Source organism: Sitodiplosis mosellana, unplaced genomic scaffold (genome assembly GCF_009176505.1).
Source record: "Sitodiplosis mosellana isolate CC-2019 unplaced genomic scaffold, AAFC_SMos_1.0 Smas_scaffold_6162, whole genome shotgun sequence".
NCBI lineage: Eukaryota > Metazoa > Arthropoda > Insecta > Diptera > Cecidomyiidae > Sitodiplosis > Sitodiplosis mosellana.
In genome coordinates, this window is record NW_022601403.1 from 2289819 (window position 1) to 2308023 (window position 18205).

The following is an 18205-nucleotide window of genomic DNA, read 5'->3' on the forward strand; positions in this document are numbered from 1 at the left end:
AATTCAAGTGTTCGCTTTATTATATTTTAGAATGGTGAATACGCCTCGTGTGCTTTTCAGCATCGCGTTTTTGAACAAAAGACTTGGCGCACCAATTGCAATGGAACGGCTTCTCCCCCGTGTGATTCACTCGCATGTGATATCGTAGATTGGTTGTATTTAGCTTGAAAACATTGCAAATGTGACACTGATTCAGGCGATAACGACAGATCTTCTCATGTGCCGCTTTGTCCTCTTGTCTTGTTAATCCTCGGCGACACTTGTTGCATTTGAATGGGAATTGATCACGATGAACGGCCAAATGTCTATTGAAGCTACCATTCTGGTTGAATATCTTTCCACATATTTCACATTCGTATCGATGGTCGCCGGTGTGTTTTGCTTGCATGTGGTGTTTCAGGTGAGTTTTGGCAAAACATTTGTATTCGCAGAGATAACATTCGTATCGACGATGTTTGCATCGATTTTCATGCGATTGTTTGACCTCTTCTTCAGCAAATCGTTGACCACATTTCAAACAAGAAAGGGGAAGATCGTCGACATGAGTTCGCAAGTGAACATTCAAATGGCGTTTCCGTGCAAATGATTTGGAACAAACGGAGCATTCGAATCGTTTTTCTCCGCTGTGGATTTTCTTGTGCCGAATCAAGTCACTTTTTTGTGCGAAGCTTTTCGAACATTCATTACATTTGTATGGCCTTTCGCCTGTGTGAATACGAATATGTTTGGTGAGATTCCCTTTGTGCAATGTAACATAACCGCACACATGACACTTTTGCTCCGTTCGTTTCTTCGCCACCTTATTCCTCGGTATCTTCCGTTTGTTTTGCTTTTTTGATCCTTCACGCTTTTTCCCTTTGCCAATTGGGTTGAGTCTCTTGCAAGTGACGTTTGGTTCGACCATTGGTTCACCACCTCGACCGCCACGAGCATTCGAATCATTTCCATTCGAGCCTGAATCTGCTGATAAATCTTTTCCTTTATCTGGCTTCTCTTCGTCACACTTCACTTCCTCTTTTACAACATTCGAATCAAAGTCGAGAACAAAATCTGGAGCAGATTCATCCACCGATTCGAATTTCAATGTCGCAGTTTCTGCATGCTCTGTGAATCTTGCATCTGAACGTGTAACCCAAACAAATGCACTGCCATCCGACGGTTCTTCCTTGATGTTTGGCTCTTGTTTGATTTTCATTTCGTTGTTGTTTGCTTTACGCCTTATACGACCATCCGAAGTACCTTCGCCTGGATCCATATCCATAACCAATGCCAGTCTGTCAAAAATACGAAGAAGAAGAAATGAAATCAGACAGGAGATTTTTTTTTATTCAGAACATGATGGCATCAGCCTGATGCAAAGAAAAATGAAATGTCAAAGGAGAGAAAAACAAAGCAATGTCAATGCTATGACGTAATCGCACAAAACGTACAATGTACAATCTAGCAATATGTTTTTTTTTACAGAAATTTACCGATTCATTGAAAACATCCAATTTACCATCACAAAATTCTTTTTGCCGTGAATTTTATGGCATTGGTGTTAAAAAAATTATTACTTACAAATATTGTGTGTCCGACTGTTCGTGTAAAATGTGAACAAAACTGTTTGCTTGCTAATTTCTCCTACAATTGACCGACCAAAAGACGTTTTCGTTTCTAGTGCGCAACAATTAACACAGAAGTTGAACGTCAACTAAATGTGACGTGACATTCAGTTGTGTGTGTTTCTCACTGACGATTGACATTCGGCTCTGTCTGTTTTCATTCCAATACGACATCGTTGCACTATTGCCAACAATCAATTATAAAAAATCCTTCTGATAGTGAACTCTGTTTCGAAATGTAAGTTGCAAACTTGAATTCCAGTCGGAATGACAGTTGAACACAGACGTGTTTCTAGTTTACACTAGATAGAATCGATTTTTAAAGTGAGTACCTTTTTTTGGGTCTTCGCTTTTTTTCCAACACATATTGACAAAATGACAACATTTTTAGATCCCATCTAAGATTTTTGACCTTGCACACATCTGGTTGAACATTGGGATGTTTCAATTTGCATATAAAAACTTGCATTTTTCTTACGTTGAACGTAGTATTTTGGCTCCGAAAACAGAATAATTGGTCAGTGCATAAAACAAACAAATATCTGGATGTTTATCATGAAATGTTCTACTTTTTGGTAAAAATACTGGAGGTTTGATTCGACTATAAAAAATAAAATACTAATATTCCCTATTATTTTGAATCACACTGCGGACAAATTTGTCTTAGTTAGGTATATAAGTACTACTATACTCTATTATTCTATATTTGATACATTGCTTTGGGTCAAAAGTAATTTCTGACTTTCAGAAGAAAAAAAATTTAAAAACAAAAAAACGGAATACTGAATGCTTTACACGTTGCCAAATTGTTCAAAATATAATTGAGCCGAATGCAAATGCTATGTCATCGAAAAGCTTTATTACAATTGATAAGGATAAGCAACGGATTTCTGCATTTTCTATTGATTGTAATGAGAAAATGAAAAGTTGGAGAAAATAGGTATTTCCTTTTGTATTTTTTTCAGCCGTTCAAGCAGAACGTAGAGCTCCATAGATAAATCATTTTGGCTGTCTTTCCGTTCAACACGCAGATTAGTAGTAAATAAATTTTGGGCGTTGGGCTACCTGTTGAAATGTGTGATGAAAATTGTTTACCGAAAATTTCCGTATTTTATTAATTAAGCAACGGAAGAAGTGGAGCTCAAAAACCATGAATAATAAAAAAAATAAAAATTGTGGCGTCGTATTGAGATTCAATCTTTGAGTCGGTTGTTAGTTCATTTTCTAACGGTTGGCTTGCTGTTGTGTCGTTTATGGTGCAAATCCGTATTCCGAATGTGCTCGCTTAGTCAAGGGATTAACTCTTGGCAAACGTTGGTGTCGTCGTCGTCGTCGTCGTCGTCTTCTTCGAAGTATTTCTATAAACACACGTAGCACAATAATAGCTTGACTAAAAATTCGTAGAATTGAATAAATGTTCATCGTCTTTGGTCTTTTAAATCTCCATTGATAATAATGTGTTATTAATGCGAAAGTGTTTTGCTCTGATTTTCTTCTAGATTAAATGTTAAAAGGCATTAGCACATTGGTCTCGTCGGTGGAATAGGGCGATGGGGAGTGGGAAAAGTAAATAAAAGCTAATCAGGTGTAGTGGTGGCTTGTTGTTTCCAACTTGACACCAGACTTTGAATTTTGCCAGAGAACACAAACAACGCGCTTGAGCCACAGTTAATTTTCCGACAATAAACGTAAACAGTTTTCTAATCTTCAAATGTGATTGTACAAACGGCAACGGAATAAAGAGAAAGTGAGACAGAAGAGAAGGGAGTGAGCGCGAGCGAAAACGCTTAAGTTTCGCGTGCGCTTTGCATTTGTGCTGCATTCAATCCCTCCGTCGATGCGATTTTGGTTTTCTTTTTCGTGTTCATCGTTCACTTTTCCTGTCCCTCTCTATCTCCTGCCCTATCTTCCTTCCTCTCTTTAGTCTTTCTCATCTTTTTGCTATTCTATTTTTCTCTCTTTCCCTCTTTCACACAGTGTGTAAATCCCACACCCTCTTACTCCCATTTTCAAACTTCTCTCCGACTTCTTCCATCGACGCATTTCACACTGATGTTCAAGTTGCAACAACAACAATGAAGAAAAAAAATCCGCAACAACATTGAATAAAATGGCAACAAATGGATTTTCCACATCTATGGCAAAAGTTTCTAGCGACGCGCAAGCAAACTCAAAAGAAATCAAATAAAAGCGAAAATTGAATTTTATGAGCAAATTTCATCTTCAACTTGAGACTATTCAAACGATTTTCGCAGCGCAGTCACTCTTTTTGTCTGCTGCTTTGCAAATACACCAGTTGCACTCACAAGCGGTTGAATTTGGTAAAAAGATGAGATTCGCACATAATCCCAATGGACAATTGTGTACATTGCGAAACAAAATAATGCGTGAATGGACAACATACACATCGCATTGGAGCGAGTGAGAAAGAGAAAAGGCATGCCCTAGCTTTATTCCGTGTATGAAAATAAATAGGTATGCGAGAGGGAATCAGTGCGAGAGAGTTAACCGGTGTGAGAAAGAAAGAAGGAAAGAAAGAGGGAAGCATGGTAGAGATAGGAAGATAGATGGAAAATAGAATAAAATGAGACAAACGCACTTAGAAACAAAGACAGAAAAACACAGAGAGGAGAGAGAAAGAAGCATCAAATATAGGTAGAAATAGAAAAGACACACCGAAAAAGACAATCAGAAAGCAAATATGAAGCGTTTAATAAATGAATCACACAGCTGAATGAAATATGAGAAATGCGGCAGTGTGTCAACGAGCTATAAAGACGGTATAAAGAGTTTGTCACGTTTCTTTAATTTATTGTCGCTCATTTCAAAATGCGTCCACTGATTTTTAGTGCTCTGCACACTGTCGCTCATTTTCTGCGATGATGATTGAGTTTTTAAGAAAGTGAGCAGAAATAATAAGTTTAGAATGCGCGACCGTATCACAAAAATAAATAGATTAAATGGATTTTTTGTGTTTCGAATAGTCAGCGTGTGTAGTAGTGTTTGTGTGTGCGATAGACAAAGAAAAGTATACCCATTTATATTTTCTTTCATTCGAGAGACAGAGAAAGAGAAAGAGAATAACCAAGAGAGACGGAGAGAGTCAAACAGACAGCGATATAGAGACATAATTTACACACTTTGCCCGTTAAATGTGTAAATCAACACATGATCTTGGCACAATGTGTATCGATTGGCCCCTGGGCTATATACAAATATATTCATTTAGACTTAATTCGTAATAAAAATAAATATTTCTTCAATCTTTCTCTATGCTATAGTTGGGTATAAATTAAGGCCGAATGACTCGTCTCTATGGATTTTTCATACCAATATACTTTTCTTAATCTTCCATATGGACATCGATATCTGGATATAAGAACCGAAGAGGGATTATATCAAAGAGGCAACGTGGCTGCTAAGTGAATTTTTCACTATTTCAAATCAATTGAAAGCCAACACTTACACACCATTAAAATTAACCATCCGAAATTGAAATGCACTTGGATTCGAATTTCAAATTGAATTTAGCTGCGTTCGAATTTCAAACTGTGTTGCAACTGGAACACAAACGGCAATCGGCCAAGAGAAAAAAGGATGGGAAAACATTAAAAACGAATTTCCAAAGTCCTCGTTTACCAGATTTATTCTTTCATGCCGTTGATTGAATTCAGAATAACTGAAAAATCCTTGTTCACAAATTGTGTGTAGACTGTGCCATGAGTCACGGCGGCACACAATTTCAAAGCGATCTATTGTCGCGCCGGCCAGCATTTCGCTTGAAATTAAATGACGAATTTCATTCACAGCATCGGTTTATTGCATCGAAACAATGAATAAAGAAAACAACAACAAACCCGGTCGCATCTTAGCCGATGGCAGTCCAGAGAAACGATTTCAATCGTCCGTTATGGAGGATGGTTGCCATCGCACTTGTTTGTCGATGTGCGTTGTGGGTCTCTGTGTGTATACAGCGCTGGGGTTGGGTCGGATTTGTATCGTCATTTCCCGTTTCTCTCACTCTCTCTCTCTGTCTCTGTCTCTGTCCATTAAATGTGCTATATCTTTTGCACAAGCTTTTAAATCACAATTAAATGACTTTCCGGTTTGTGATCATCGTTTTGGCAACGTGTTGTTGGCTTGGTCTCTGTCTCTGTACGACTCTAGTCGTCCAAATGCTTCACGTAGTCATGATATAAATCATCGTCACATCGACCAGTTTCTTGGTCGTCACAGGGGTGTATGTGCTTTTTTTCTGCTTCTGTCAGTGAATGTTCAGCGTTCATTGCAGCAATGGGTCGCTGTTCAGATGACAAACCTCAAAAACTGAAACGACATCATATACGTGCGAAAATGAGACGAGCTTGAAAATCAACACCTTGATGCACAACAGTTGAAATGTAAATTTTACAACGACAACGATGACGACGGCGACAGTGGCATCATTTTGAATGTATGTTTCCGATTCGAATTTCGTTTAGTGGCCCATTGAAATACACGCCACATACATGGAATTCTTGCTGTAAAAAAATAAACGAACCACTTTGTGTGTGTGCGTGTGTGTGTGTGTGTCTGTGGCGGCAATTGGAATTTAATTTCTCGCCGTCGTCGTGGTGGCAAGTGTTTGTTGCCGGAAATGGTCGGTATATTTAAATCAATTGAGAGATTGCAACACACACCGGGTACAGGCAATCGGATGCGCATTGGATACTTCAGCCCTCAACACGTTGCACGAAACAACACGAAAACGTGTGTCAATATTTGCCTCGCTTGATGTGCACACATTTCGGATGGCCGAAGTGGTCTTTCATACACACACATCAACACGTACCAAATACCAAACACACTCATCTATATCAAATGCAATTGAATCTTTTTACCAATCCAGAATGCTTGGGCCGTGCGTTTATTATGAATGTCCACCATGATAATAATCTATTTTCCTGTGCACTGCCCGTCATTGCAAAGCATACAACACACGGTTGAAACAAAACGCATCTTTTTCCCGTTCTCTTCATTTGGTCTCTGTTGCTTTGTGTCTCGTTCACTGTTATTCAATCCTATCACTCTCATCCCGAGTCAATCTGTCTCTTTCTCTTTCTACTACACTCTATGTCTCTTCCTATCTCTCTCGTTCTCTCCGACTCTCTCGTTCTCTATCTGCCTACCTCTCTCTCTCTCTCTCTACTTCCCTTTTACATACAATTTCGATTGTCGTTTGGCTCAATAATCGAGTTGGTCATCGGTGATAGAGCGGAAAATGTGCGAACGCGCGCTCATCCCGTACTCTTGAACTGTGCGTGCATGAAAAACCCAATTCCATTCGACATTTCCTCTGATGACTTTCCAATCACTCGGTTTTTCCACGGATTTTCACTCACTTTGAGTATTCAAGTGGATTTTCACTAATGAAACGAATCGTTTTAGCGTCGCCATTCACACTTATCCTCCATACGCATAAGTCCGAGTCCTTGTGCACCGAAATGGACACAAAATCACGAAACATTTCAAAGCAGTTGATCCAGGCACGGATACGACGCACCAAGTGTGTGAGTGTGTGTGTGGATGTATCAGTGTGAAATGAAATCCATGCAATTCAAAATTACACACCGGTCGGTCACTACACTTGATTTATCGACCATATATCACGTATCACCACAGCAACGATACACCATTTATCCACAATGACACATGACGAACAGCGGAAATCTCTTCACACTTGGAATTTTCCGCTCCGAAAGTAATCAATGCAAGCCAGAAGATTAGCAAATGATCTATTCTCATAAGGACATTTATTTAGAATTTTTTCACATTTTTTGTTTCATTTTGGTTGTTCAGTGATTTAGTTCAACTAATTTTCTTATTAAATATCGTTTTGAACGCAGTTCTTATGAGTTTCTTTTGAATGTGCACATGAAGCATGCTTCAATATGTTGGGCTTAGTTCTAGAAATTTAACATTTTTTGGTGATATGAACATAAAGTCACATTGAATTACATTTTTGAGGTAGAAAAAGGGTTCCTTTTGCGCGGTAATATAGCGATTTCGATAAAATTTCTCCAATATCGCTTCTGGACCGTCTTTTTTTTGTTTTTTTTATGCGAATTTTTTTTTCTCTACATATGTTTTTTTCTTTGTTTTTGTTGTTATTTTCATGAGTTTAACTTTAGAACTCATTTGATGAGGTATCAGTGAATCGTAGCTGCTTAATATTCAAAACTTGAACTAATTGCAAATCAATTAAAGTTTTATTTTAAATGAAACTGCTGTTATTTCATGCATTCGATGACAAGTTGTTCAGCGTTTTGATGAATCCAGCTCCATTTGTTTTTGTTCAGCGTTGATAGAGCCAAACGGTGCCGTCATCGCAGTAGAAGACCAGATCGCGACCACAACGGGAAAAGCTCAAATCTCGAATGTTCTGGGTGCGTTTGAAATGATGCAGCGTTACGTTGGGAATATCCGTTGGATCAATGCAATCAAGATTCCATAGGCGAACTGTGCCGTTGGCATTGCCCAATGCTAAAACAGACCCATCATAGCTGGTTGTGAAACGTGTAAAATAATAAATGCAATTTTCCACGTTGAATTTGGCAATTTTTGTGAAGGCGTTGCGTGAATGTGCCCCAGTTCTTTGATCGCACGGCAGCAAACCCGGTTTCCAACAGTATAAATCGTCTAAATTGGACTGAAATAGAGGTTGGAAATGAGAAAATATTGAAAATGGAATTAGAATTGAATGGAAATAGGGAGAAAATTTGGAAATTTGGGTGGAATTTTTCTTTAGCGGCTCTTTTGAATTAGCTGATGTGGCTTAAAACATTCAATGAATGGAAATATTAGAAGAAAAAAAAAGTATAGTCTTAAGTGCCGTAAACTAAACCAATTATTGTGATGCACATGAGTTGCATTAATGACTTGCAAGCCTGGCACTGACGATAGCTTTTCACAATGTGATAAGGTGATGCTAGGTGCAAGAAAAGCAGTACCAATTCTACTTGACATCTTCTATTTTGCAGTGAAAAATCCTGCATTTTAAATTAATATTTGGACTTCGATGGAATGGCCATGCATTCAATTTTACCCAAATTCTCAGTTGGATTATCGAAAATTCAATGTTCCATATAAATGTATACTATTCCAACTGCCTTTTACTTAACCATACAATTCTATCGGAAATCCCCTGATAATGAAGAGAATGCTATAAAAATGAATCTTTTCCTTCCAAGCCGCAAAAAAATCCAAAAAATTTAAAAAACTCTCAACTTACCTTTGAAATGATGAATTCGTTGTGCCATTGTACGCAATCGATATAGTTCGAGTGAAGGCTTCGTGTTGAAAACATTGGAAATGGATGATACGCCGTTTTGATGGCCTGTGAAGACAGATTCACGTTATAGCGTTTGCTTTTTTCGATGGTGTTGGCGATTTCCGGAACAGTTAAGTCCCAAATGGCGATCATGTGATCGAGACCGCCCGACACGAGCCGTGTGCAATCACGATTGAAATCAATCGAAACCACTTCATCGCGATGTGCTTCGATGGCGTGAAACGTGGCAATGCATGCTTTGGTTTCAATGTTCCATAGACGAATCGAATGGTCCTTGCTGGCCGATGCCAACAAAAATGGCTTTCTTGGTGACACTTTGAGCTGATTTAACGCTCCACCATGACCAATCAAATGCTCCGGTTTGGCATTTGGACTTTGTGGCTCAATAATTCGAATGATACCACGTACACCGGCCGTTACCAATATCGATCTTTTGCCCGACCCAGTCACCGACCAACAGCACGTGTAAAAATCCTCTTTGGCCTAAAATTCAACACATGAAACTCAATTAGAAAGTGGATTTTTGTTGTTAGTTTGAACAATTGGAACAAAAAATTAATTCTTTTACATTTTTTGCATTCGGATTTGAATTTTTCAAAGAAAAAGTGATTGAAAATTTGGAATTTTAAAAAAAAAAATCGGATGTTTTGAACCAAATTCGGACCTTTTTCTAACACAAATCGTTTTTCTAAAACAAAGTTCAGTTTTTTTCTGTTTGAATTTCGAATTTTTTTTCCAAGAAAATTTTGATTTTTTTCTCGAAAAAAAGTCCAAAAGAAATGAAAAATACCAAATCTGGCCAACGTAAAGCCAAAAAACCAGTGCAAATAAGTAGAAAAAATGGCTAAAAATATCAAAATAAATCCTTACGTCTGGATCTTTATAGTACATCAGCTGTTTGATTTGTCCATTTGCCGTTGATTCATATATAGAAAACCATTGTCCGCCAACCAAGGCAAAGATATTCGGCTGGCCCGGCTTCAGAAAGTGGTTAAATTCCACTGACCACATTTTCGGTGTATCTTTTTTGAATTTTAGGAACGAACTGTAATAAAAAGAGAACAGAAAATTGGATAAGAACATTTGTCACATCAAAAATCGATTGGGATTGAGATATATTTTCAGGGGGAAAAGAAAGAAAAATTATGGCTTAATTGAAAAAGAATCATGCTGTCAAAACAACACTGAACTATAAACAACACTGAACATTTTGTGTGGAAATGAAGCATTGAACATTTTGACAAAGACGAATGATGTTCAATGGATGCTCACGAAAATTGGTAGAACACAACCCAAATAACAAGTGTATGTGCAATGTGCATTGTGCCAAGTGCTCTTTCCGTATGAATTTTCCCTTTGAATAGACGCGTGAAGCACTTAGTTCACATCTGGCTGAATCACTTTTCTTGATGATGTTTTGCATTTGTCTCTTGTGATGCGTAGAATTTCAAAGACACAATGATGGTGTCTGTCGTGTCAGAAATTATTCATTGACACCTCAACGATAGACAATGTCAATTGGACATTTACTTCATCAGAAGAATGCCTTTTTCGATCACAAAATGTTTTTTTTTTCTTTAAATTAAATCACACTTTTTACTTTTCACCCTCAGAAGGTGTTGAACTGGAAAAAAAACGAAGAGTTTTTTCCCTTCTTTTCAATTTTCATTCTCTTTTCTCTCTGTTCGGTTAATTTTTCTCACTCATTTTCAAAAGAAAAATGTAAACAAAAATGTCCATACCTTAATTTATACTTCAAGTTGTCGTCGAACGAGACGCCCGAATCGTTTGAGCTGATCGAGATAACCGACAATTCCGACTGGTTCGGTGACGATTGGCAAACTCTATTCCCAGCGAACTGATCGAAATCTTTCACTGAACCAACTTCGTTATCCATCTGAAACAATTCCACAAAGTTTGCATTAAATTGAGAAAAGAACAATCACTTGTCACTGTTATTGCATTGAACACTGATTAATTTCGAGCAAAAAATATTGAAAAATCGCAATTACATTTTCTTCGTGTTGTTTGACGTTTGACATGATTGACGCGCGCGATTATTTCTTCTGTTTGTGGTGTTTATCTGAAACAAAACATAAATAGACTGAGGCAAAGTACCGTGCGCTGTGTTGCTTGTGACGAATTAGCGTGGGAAAGTCAACGAGAGAACACAATACATTCAAGCGGGCGAAGGGTGTGCAACGGTGTGAGAGTGCGAAAGAGAGAACAACGGCAAGAATTTATGCATGTCTTAACGTAGCCATTCACCGTAAACACTTGTCACACGCTTTGAAATCATATTAACTATCGATGAATATCGCACTAATACTTCAATCCGTTCGATTTGGCTGTGAGTCATACAGTGTATCACTGATAAACATACACGCACACCTCGCTTCGTCAACGTATTGTGCTGCCAATAAGTCGTCGCATGAAATTTGACTCCAAACTAATTGACATTTCGATGCTCTGGAGAAAAAATGCGTATTTTGTGTTCGCTAAATCGAAGTGGAAGAAAGAAAAGTCACAATCAAACATCATTTTTTTTCGATTGATGACTATGAAAATTTCAATGCGCTGTCGCCAGATAGGCACAATTCTTTGTTGCAAATGTGTTTACATGCCAACATAAACCCAACGAATAAATTTATTATTGCTTGATCGACCAGTTGTTTCTCTCATGCGGAATGCAGGAATTAACAATTTTGTCGTTGCCATTTCCTTCAATCTTCAGCCATTCTATTTCTTTGCAATGGCTCAATAAATATTTTGTAAAACTCATTTACTTCGGACAAGTGACAATAGAAATTAGCAATTGAATTTAAAGTTTTACCTCTTTAATCAAGTTTAATCTGTTGCGCAGTTATCAATCATTTTCAATTCGAATCGCAGAATAATTATACGAAAATAAGTAAATTTTTTTCTCGTTTAGTTTCAAAAGATTTTTTCAAACAAATTTGAATTTAAAACAGACAAATTGTGCATGAGTTCAACTGATATTTTTGAATTGAGCTCTGGATTTGCTCAAAAGAGAGCTACTGATCGACATATAGTGTCACTTTGGGTAGTTGAGAACTCAACGAAACACACCAACACAAACAGCATGCTTGCGCATGTGTGACTTTCAGCTTTAATGCTGATGAATGTGTTGTACGTTGTTCTAGATTGTTCTATCAGCCGCCGCGTGAGGCAGACATATTGAAAGTTACGCGACAAAAAAGTATTTCCAGCAGAAAAAATCGACGACAAACGTAAGAGTAAGACATTTTCCATTTATTTATTAATTTATTCGCATGAATTATACAATTTTGTGTATAAAATTTTGAGATTCGCCCGTAAATGTGAAAAGACATTAAAATCAATCGAAGCTCATGAAAATTGGCAATACATAACCAAACTTTCGAGCCTATGAGCTGATTGAACATATAGTTTGTACTTTTTCTTTGCATAGACACATCAAGCACGTCGTTTACATTTAATTGAATTAGTTTTTATTATCATTAAGTTATCAATACTGTAGTTTGAATTTTGATTATCGATTGTTGTTATTGTTTTCCCAAATCGAACAGGAAATGAACCCATTCAAAGGTGTTTCTGGTAGACGCAAAAAGCGCAAGTCAAAGTTGACAGAGGTTGAAGTCAAACCAGAGCCGATGATTAAAGAGGAACCTACCAACGACGGTGATTGTGCCATTGACGTACCACGGCCGAGAATTGATGGAAGATATCGGGCAAATCACGAAGGATCGTTCGATTTTGGCTGTGACTTCGATGAGGTAAAGGATGAAATCAAATGTGAAGAAGAAGAAGAGACGGGTAAAGAGAAAGACTCGACACCACGTGAACGATCAAATGACGTGGCTGCCAACGATAATGACAATGAAAAGCCAATGGGTGACGCCATCGATGTTCAAGTGCCGCAATCAGTCGGTAGTGGAAAGAAATGGAATAGAGGCTCCAAACGACGAGATAAACGACCGATTCTCAGGAATCAAGCGGCCAAAAAGCAAAAGAAGCACAAATGCCATGTGTGCAATCACTTGACACGTGACAAGTTTAACCTCAAAATACACTTGCGAACACACACTGGAGAAAAGCCGTATCAGTGTGATGTTTGTTTGAAGTCCTTTGCACATAAACATAATTTGGTTCGTCATAAGAAAACGCATGGCCAATTTCGTTGTTCAAAATGCAATCAAGGATTTGAAAAAGAATCAGTGAAGATCGGTCACGAAGTGTTATGCGATCCTGTCCGATTCGAATGCGACACTTGCGGATACCGAACAATGCATAAACAACATTTGACAGTTCATATGCGGATCCACAAAGGAGCAAAACCATTCGAGTGATCAATTTGCATCAAGTCATTTACAAGAAACGCTCATCTCCGAAGTCATTTAGTGAGTCACAAAGGTGAAATATCGAATACCTGTTTGAAATGTGGTCGACGATTTGCCACACCACAAGATAAGCAAACACACGAGACGCGCTGCCAACGAAGTCTCCTTGCATGTACTCAGTGTCGTTACAAAACTGTTAACAAAGTCGATTTGAAGCGGCACATGCAATCAAAACATGGAGCAAAACGATCGATTGAATGTGAAATTTGCAGCAAGCAATTCGTCCAACAGAAGAATTTAAATCAACATTTATCATCTACACACAGTGACCAATTTCCATTCCAATGCTACAAGTGCTTCGGAGGATACGCAACCGAAGATGCAAAAGATGTTCATGAAAATAGCTGTGGCCACCGTCAGTATCAATGCCATTTGTGCAAAGATTATTGTCGAGACAAACGAGACTTGAAGTATCACATGCGAAAAGATCACACCGGAGAGCGAGTTCAATGCGGAGTGTGTGCAGCAATATTTGCTACCAAAAGTAGTGCCAATCGACATATGAAAATAGTTCACCGTTTGAAGAAGTAATAAGTCACGCATTCCATAGATAGTAATTATGTTTGAAAACAATTTCCCAGAATTCCATTAAATAGACACACTAATTGAACTTAATACTTTTCATATTTTCTAACGTATAATATGCTTGGTTAGATCTTTAAATTTAGGCTCTATTTTTGATTAAAACAAAACCGAAATAAATTTGAATGAAGATAAAAAGAAGACGAAGTCTTCTTCGTCGCGAAGAAAGTTGTCTTTGATTTCTCAGTTTATTCTCGCAGCATTCTTTGCGTTATGGCCATAAGAAACGAATGGCTTATGAAACAAATGTGTTTGATTGACAAAATCAACTCTGCATTCTCATCGAGTTCGTACGTTTTTATGGTGATGTCACTATTTCGTGATATTCTTGCTGAGTCTTCTTCAAAAAACCATCACACTCTAAACTATTTCGATTGCAAACGAAAACACGATCTTCGAATGTGACTCTTTTCCAAGGCATCGTTGATTAGAAAATTGGGCTCCCCCTCCCCAGCCGGTCAAGGTCTGGAAACCGGTGGCCTGTTTACGTAAATAATTTGTGCATGCATTTGCACGGCTCGAAAAAATCGAAAAATGTGCAAATTTTGAGTCTACTTTTTGTGGTGAATTTGCTGAAAATGCCATTTTCACCACTCGACGGGGCAGCATTTTTTCGCATGTTCGAATATGCAATTATTTTTTGCATAATTTGTGCATAATGAATATGCCTTCGGATTTGCGTTATGTGGTCAAATAATGCCAGACCAGATTTTCGCAAAATATGGGTGTGGTGAATATAAGTCAACTATGAAAAATATTGCTTTTACATGGTCCACACCGGTGCCGGTATTCTGGAAGACAAACCCACAAAAATCATGCGGAATTATTCCGCACGACAGAACTAGATGAATGAATTTGGTTTTGTCGCCTAACGGTGACACGTTCAGTTAAACAAAGGCCTATTGTTCTGCATAGCAGACGTCTGAGTGTATGCAGCAGTAAGATTCCGGAGCCTATCTCGAAAATGAGAACGCACATACCGTGTGAAGGAGGGATCTAGAAAACCAGTTATGTTTGCAATTTGATTTCTCTTTTGTTTTCGTTCTCCCTTCTATACTGTACGCTCGTTCATAGAATAGGCTTCATCGCTTCGTTTGCGCGCCACTACATGTGTGTGTGTGTGCTTGTGACATTGTTCAACTGCACTGTTCGTGTGAATGTCAACATTTGATTTCTGTGAGCTGTATCTCTTGGTTTTCAACTGTCATTTTCAAAAACAAATGTTGTGATATTGTGTTCAAAATGTCAGAAGAAAAGATTACAAATAAAAAAGAATGAGAAGAGAATAGTATACGATATGCTCGATTACTCTTACACACAGAACGATCATCAAGCACGTCTATGTGTATACACTTCTCACTCCAACTCAATACAAACCATTGTGCCTAGCTGCAACCGTTAGCTGTGTGTATTGTTTAGACTTTGTAAAAATAAACAATAATTCCGCATGATTTTTGTGGAATCTCCCAGAATACCGGCACGATTCCAATATTTTGTGCGTAATTTGTGCGTGCCATTTCAGGCGGTCTCTGAATTTGTGCACAACATCAGAGCCCAGTATAGACCCAAAATGTCATTTTCTTAAGAACTTAAGTATGACTTTGACTCAACATGAGAAAAAATTGGCCGTTGAACTAAGAATTTCTCTACTTCAATATGTGCTCATTGAGCATTGCTTAGACGTCACAAAATTTTTAATTCGAATGATAAAATGATCATAAATGCGAAAGAAATGTGTTCAATAAAATTCAGATTTGTAAAATAAAACTCTAAGTGAATTTAACGGACGGTTTTGAATCGGACTCCGAATTCGCTCAAAAGTGGGCTACTGATTGACACAAGTGTCATAAAAGGCACCAATACAAATGAACGCAAGTGTGTGTATCGCAGCAACGACGCCGCTGGTTGTGGTGCTGAGCTTACTAGAATGTTCGGTGAGTCACACAGTGAGGCAGACATTTTGAAAGACGACACACGCGAAGAAAAATCAATTGAATTTTCAGCAGAAAAAAAGCATCGACAGATGTAAGTGTTGAATATTTTTGATTTATTTCGATTTTAAGCTCGGAATCTCGCCTTTCTGTCGTGGAAAAGACAAAATAAATAGTATTTTAATGAAAATTGTCTCAGACATAAGTGTACATTTGCTGTGTACTTTTTCTTTGCCACACACACACACGAGATAAACACGTGTTTTACATTGAGGATGTTCATTTATTCATGTGTGATTTTTTATTTTTCTCTTGAATCCAATAGGAAATGAACCCGTTCAAAAGTAGTGCTGGTCGACGCTGCAAGCGCAAGTCAAGGTCGGGAAAGGTTGAAGTCAAGGAAGAACAGGTGATTAAAGAAGAGCCTAATGGTGATGATGAAGTCATGAACATACCACGGCCGAGAGTTGATGGAAGATATCGTGTGAATTACGAAGGAACGTTCGACTTTGGCTATGACTTCGATGAGGTAAAGGATGAGATCAAATGTGAAGAAGAAGAGACGGGCAAAGAAGAGGACTCGACACCATGTGAACGATCGAATGACAGCGCTGGTGATGACAATGAAGAACCATTGGGTGACGCCATCGATGTTCAAGTGCCGCAATCAGTCGGTAGTGGGAAGAAACGGGATGGAACCTCCAAACGACGAAATAAACGACCGATTCCCAGGAATCAAGCGGCCAAAAAGCAGAAGAAGCACAAATGCCATGTGTGCAATCATTTGGCAGTTTGCAAGGCTGAACTCATAAGACACTTGCTAATTCACACTGGAGAAAAGCCGTTCCAGTGTAATGTTTGTTCGAAGTCCTTTACGCAGAAAGGTACTTTGTATCGTCATAAGAAAACGCATGGCCAATTTCGTTGTTCGAAATGTAAGCGAGGATTTGGGCAAGAATCAGTCAAGATCGACCACGAAGTGTTATGTAATCCACGCCGATTCGAATGCGATATTTGCGGATATAGAACAATGGAAAAAACAAATATAGAAAGACACATGCGGACTCATACTGGGGAAAAGTCGTTCGAGTGCTCAATTTGTTTCAAGTCATTCACAACTAACACTCATCTCCGAATTCATTCAATGACGCACAAAAATGAACTGCCAAATGCTTGTGCCAAATGCGGTCGACGATTTGCCGCTCCAGACGATAAGCAAACACACGAAACACGCTGCCAACGAAGTCCCTTCGCATGTAATCAGTGTCATTACAAAACTTTTCACAAGTCTTGTTTGGAGCGGCACATGCAATCAAAACACGGAGCAAAACGATCGATCGAATGTGGAATTTGCAGCAAACAATTTGTCAAACAGTTGCAACTGAATCAGCATTTGTCATCAACACACAGAGATCAGTTTCCATTCCAATGCTCCAAGTGCTTCGGAGGATACGCAACCGAAGACAAAAAAGATGTTCATGAAGATAGCTGTGGACACCGTCAATTCCAATGCCATGTGTGTAACGAGATTTGTCGAGACATAGAAAAATTGAAGACTCACATGAGAAAAGATCACACTGGGGAGCGGATTCAATGCGAAGTATGTGCAGCAAGCTTTAGCGATAAAAGTCATGCGGATCGACACACGAAAACAGTTCACTGTTTGAAGAAAAAAAGTAACAAAAATAAAGTACGAAAAAGTGTCACGCATTTCATAGATTCATCAAAGAGTAATTAAGTTTGAAATCAATTTCAACTCAACATATTCCACATCCCATACAGACTTTCATTTTAAGAGATTCTATTATGTTTAGTAACATAAATAATGCATTGATACCCCCTTAGATTTAGGCTCCATTTTTGATTAAAACAAACCCGAAATAAATTTGAATAAAGATAAAAAGAAGACGAAGTCTTCTTCGTTACGAAGAAAGTTGTCTTTGATTTCTCAGTGCTTTTTTCGCAGCAATTTTTTTGGTTATACCACAAATGTGTTGCATTGACAAAATCAACTGTGCAATCTGAACAAGTCATCGACAAGCGAATTTTGAACGTTTTGAAATTAATGTTTCAGCTTCAAGGTACATCGTTTATAATTCATCATTCAATTGTTTGATTCGAATCGATTTCCAACCGTTTTTTTCTCTTTTTGCTGAATTTTCAGAAAACATCACAACATTTTGGGTATTTCCCATTACACACGGTAGAAATTATTCAACAAAAAATATACACGGCCAACTGAATTGCACACATTTTCCTCAACACCACCAACTTGGTGTCATCAAGTCATTTTCTATTGTGATTGGACGTTATATCATTTCTGGTTGTCTTTCATCACAAATGAAGTCGGCAAAAAGC

The 18205-nt window shown here is 38.1% G+C and overlaps 3 protein-coding genes across 3 annotated transcripts; 1 reads left to right on the forward strand and 2 right to left on the reverse strand.

Annotated features, from left to right (window-relative positions):
* Positions 1–19: 19 nt before the first annotated feature.
* Positions 20–1688, reverse strand: LOC129574450 (zinc finger protein with KRAB and SCAN domains 8-like). The gene is made up of 2 exons (XM_055456502.1): positions 1561–1688; positions 20–1274 (listed from the first exon to the last, which is right to left on the reverse strand). Exon 2 carries the CDS (start codon positions 1259–1261, stop codon positions 20–22), a length of 1242 nt encoding a protein of 413 aa, XP_055312477.1. The 5' UTR covers positions 1262–1274; positions 1561–1688.
* A 5691-nt stretch (positions 1689–7379) lies between these two features.
* On the reverse strand, positions 7380–11192 carry LOC129574303 (polycomb protein esc-like). The gene is made up of 5 exons (XM_055456105.1): positions 10947–11192; positions 10677–10831; positions 9805–9979; positions 8875–9417; positions 7380–8292 (listed from the first exon to the last, which is right to left on the reverse strand). Exons 1-5 carry the CDS (start codon positions 10974–10976, stop codon positions 7939–7941), a joined length of 1257 nt encoding a protein of 418 aa, XP_055312080.1. The 5' UTR covers positions 10977–11192; the 3' UTR covers positions 7380–7938.
* A 1632-nt stretch (positions 11193–12824) lies between these two features.
* LOC129574451 (zinc finger protein 551-like) lies at positions 12825–17661 on the forward strand. The gene is made up of 4 exons (XM_055456503.1): positions 12825–13279; positions 13601–13778; positions 16173–16782; positions 17630–17661. Exons 1-4 carry the CDS (start codon positions 12825–12827, stop codon positions 17659–17661), a joined length of 1275 nt encoding a protein of 424 aa, XP_055312478.1.
* Positions 17662–18205: the final 544 nt, after the last annotated feature.